This window comes from Echinococcus granulosus, assembly GCF_000524195.1.
Source record: "Echinococcus granulosus chromosome Unknown EG_S00021, whole genome shotgun sequence".
Classification (NCBI taxonomy): domain Eukaryota; kingdom Metazoa; phylum Platyhelminthes; class Cestoda; order Cyclophyllidea; family Taeniidae; genus Echinococcus; species Echinococcus granulosus.
Genome location: NW_020170401.1, coordinates 384047 through 386816, shown reverse-complemented (window position 1 = coordinate 386816; position 2770 = coordinate 384047). Strand labels below are relative to the sequence as shown.

Genomic DNA, 2770 nt, shown 5'->3' with positions numbered 1-2770 from the left:
CGCTGGTCGCACCAAGTGGATGTTGTTTGAACTTATCTACTCTACAAACCGGAACTTAACATGGTTACAATACCGGTGAAGGTTCTTGTTAAATTTTTGAGGAAGAAGAGATAGCAGAATATATCACTCAGACATGGTTCCAGTGTTGAAATCGACTTCTAATTTTAGTCACCATTGGGAAAATTGCCAACTGTCAAGCATATCAGGAGTGAATTTCTGCAATACCGAATGTTGAAGCCATTTGTTTATGCCTAGTCCTAAAGTGGATAGGTTCTGCAGGCAACGCGTTAACAGATAATAATGGGCTGTGAGAGTCTTCAGTTTCTTCTTTTCCACTTTTAGCATGTAGTAAAAATTCTCCAGTAGACCATTTGCTGACTGCATTAAAAAATGTCCTTTGTATTCCAAATTCGAGCTCGAGAGAATACACTAGTTATGTCCAAACGATTTACCAACTGCCTACATCACACTTTTAAGGCACCGCTTCACCCTCAGAAGCCCCAACCTGCTTTGTGGGTGGTGAACTGCTGATGAGAGCGTCCGATACAAGTTTTTTGTTGAAAGCCCAGTCAGAATTATGACTTTCGTCTACTCTAAACACCTCGAACGTGTGGAGGAAAAGATTTACCTTCAAAATCAACTGTATCTAGTCAGTCAATGCGGAACAATAACCATGAGACCCTATTTCCCATATTACAAAGCCAACCTCTGAGTGGATTTCCATTTCAGGATGGGAGGGAAAAATGTCTCACCTCAGCCTCATCCTACGTACCCTCCTGACTATATTTTTCCAAGTGAGAAACATCATTATTTTCCAGCATCACGCTAACCCATTTCGTAGAGAATGGATAGTTTGGAACTAAAAGGTAGCCACTAATAAGTTTTGGATAGGCGGAACTCACTGATTAGCGTCCCATTGAGATATAACGTTGATTATCTTAACAAATAAAACGTTTGGCGAAGTTTTTTGCACTTATTTCATCTTCATTCCAGTAGAGACACGGACTTATCTGATTAATTTGGTGGGAGGATCCTTGAGTATCATAACCTAAAACAAACATAAGCTATCACCTTTATTCACTAAAGAGGTGACCAAAATGCAATTCAGCAAGTATTTTTCCAACTCTTTGGTTTGGTTTTGCAGGGATTTACGTCTTGGCATGTTCGCTTCCGCTGGGTGGCATGCCCTCTTGGGTATGTCATTAGACCCTTCCCATCTTTACGTCAGCAATCCACATTCTATTCTCGTATTATGGCTTCTTTTGTCTTTAAGTAAGTCATAGAGAGCTACAATTTTGGCAGCGGAAAATAAATCTGATCCTAAAGGAAAACGACACTGATTTCCAATGATGAATGTTAAATACATAAGCTGCGGATGATTGAGTCTGTAACGAGCCCAAAGTGACAGGTCAAAAATGCTGTCTACCTTCACAACTGCAACAGCCGTGGCTGTGAACCACCTAGAAAATTTCGTTACGGAGCTGTGTATGGTACATTTACGAAAACGTCAATAAAGTAAACGGAAGAAACCAACTTGATAGAAACCAGACGGATATGCGGCTAGGCAACATTGAAGTGCGAGAAAGCGACATGGTGGAATAGACGCTAAACCCCATCCGCCCGAAACTAATTCAACCCCAGTCTACATAAAATAACTCGGCTTTTAGGTTAGTGTTATTTCGACTTCTGAGAGCCTGTACATTCCTAAACCCCTCGATGCTGTTCCTACAGAGGACAAAACTCTGCATTCTTCAGGAATTCTAAAAGATTTCAGTGAGGTTGCAGTCTGACATCTTCGATCTCTCCCACAGCTAGTTCTTGGGTGATGTTCTCACAGCACCGACCACGCTGTGATGGTCGACGAGGTGGGATGATCAAGACGAGCCTCAGAAACCACGTTTGAAAGAGAAGAGAGGGACTATGTAATGATTTTGTTGAGAGTTTCCCTCCTCTTTTTGGTTTTGCAGGCACAGAAGTCTCCGCTTTCGTACTTTCGTTAAACATTATGGCCTCCAAGCCTTGTCATTGGTCATCCAGCCCTTCTGTTGCAGTACCATGATTTCTCTTTGTCCTCAGGAAAGACTAGGGACACTATAAAATTCCAAGTAATCTTCGGGGCATGGTAAAATAAAGTTAATTTCTTTTAGGTACTTTAATTGAAGTTTCTTTGAATAGATAGTTTTAACTGTCAGTACAAGTGTAATTTATATGACCTGACTCATAAAGTTTATTAAATGCTGGTAAACATGGTTGAATGCACAACTTATGCGTAGACATGTCAATATTTACTTGTATCAAAACAAACGCTTTTCCATGACAGCTGTCATCAGGTTCTTGATATTGCGACCCCCTTGATGACCTTTTAATCATAGCGAATCGAAAATCATATAAGAAAATTCAAGATTCCGACTTCTCCATAGCCTTCAGGCAACTAAATCCCTTCGAATTTCATGCGCTGCGTCCAGATAGCACAATTAATCAGAATATCTCTAAACACAAACCACTAACTTTCTAACATTTAGGATCTGTTTTTGCTATCTTTTTCTGCTAAATGGTTTAAAAAAGGAACCTCATGACGTCAAACTCCACCGTTTTATTGAAACTTCTGCTATTGATGACCTTACTGTGATAAACAAACAGTAAATTTCTGTCAGCATTTAATCTTTGAGGTTCCAACTCAACTTTAGTAACAAAAAGGTATGGCAGCACTCGTGAATTGTAACCATGAAACCACAAACTAATCTTCCCTTTTATACTCGGTCCCCAATTC

The 2770-nt window shown here is 40.1% G+C and overlaps 1 protein-coding gene across 1 annotated transcript; it reads right to left on the bottom strand. All coding sequences in view use genetic code 11, as the record gives it.

The window, feature by feature from the left end:
• Window positions 1–202: 202 nt before the first annotated feature.
• EGR_03798 (hypothetical protein) lies at window positions 203–1162 on the bottom strand (the record flags this gene model as incomplete). The annotated part of the gene is made up of 2 exons (XM_024493047.1): window positions 203–378; window positions 1072–1162. The coding sequence occupies 2 exons, from the start codon at window positions 1160–1162 to the stop codon at window positions 203–205; spliced, it is 267 nt and encodes an 88-aa protein (XP_024352508.1).
• Window positions 1163–2770: the final 1608 nt, after the last annotated feature.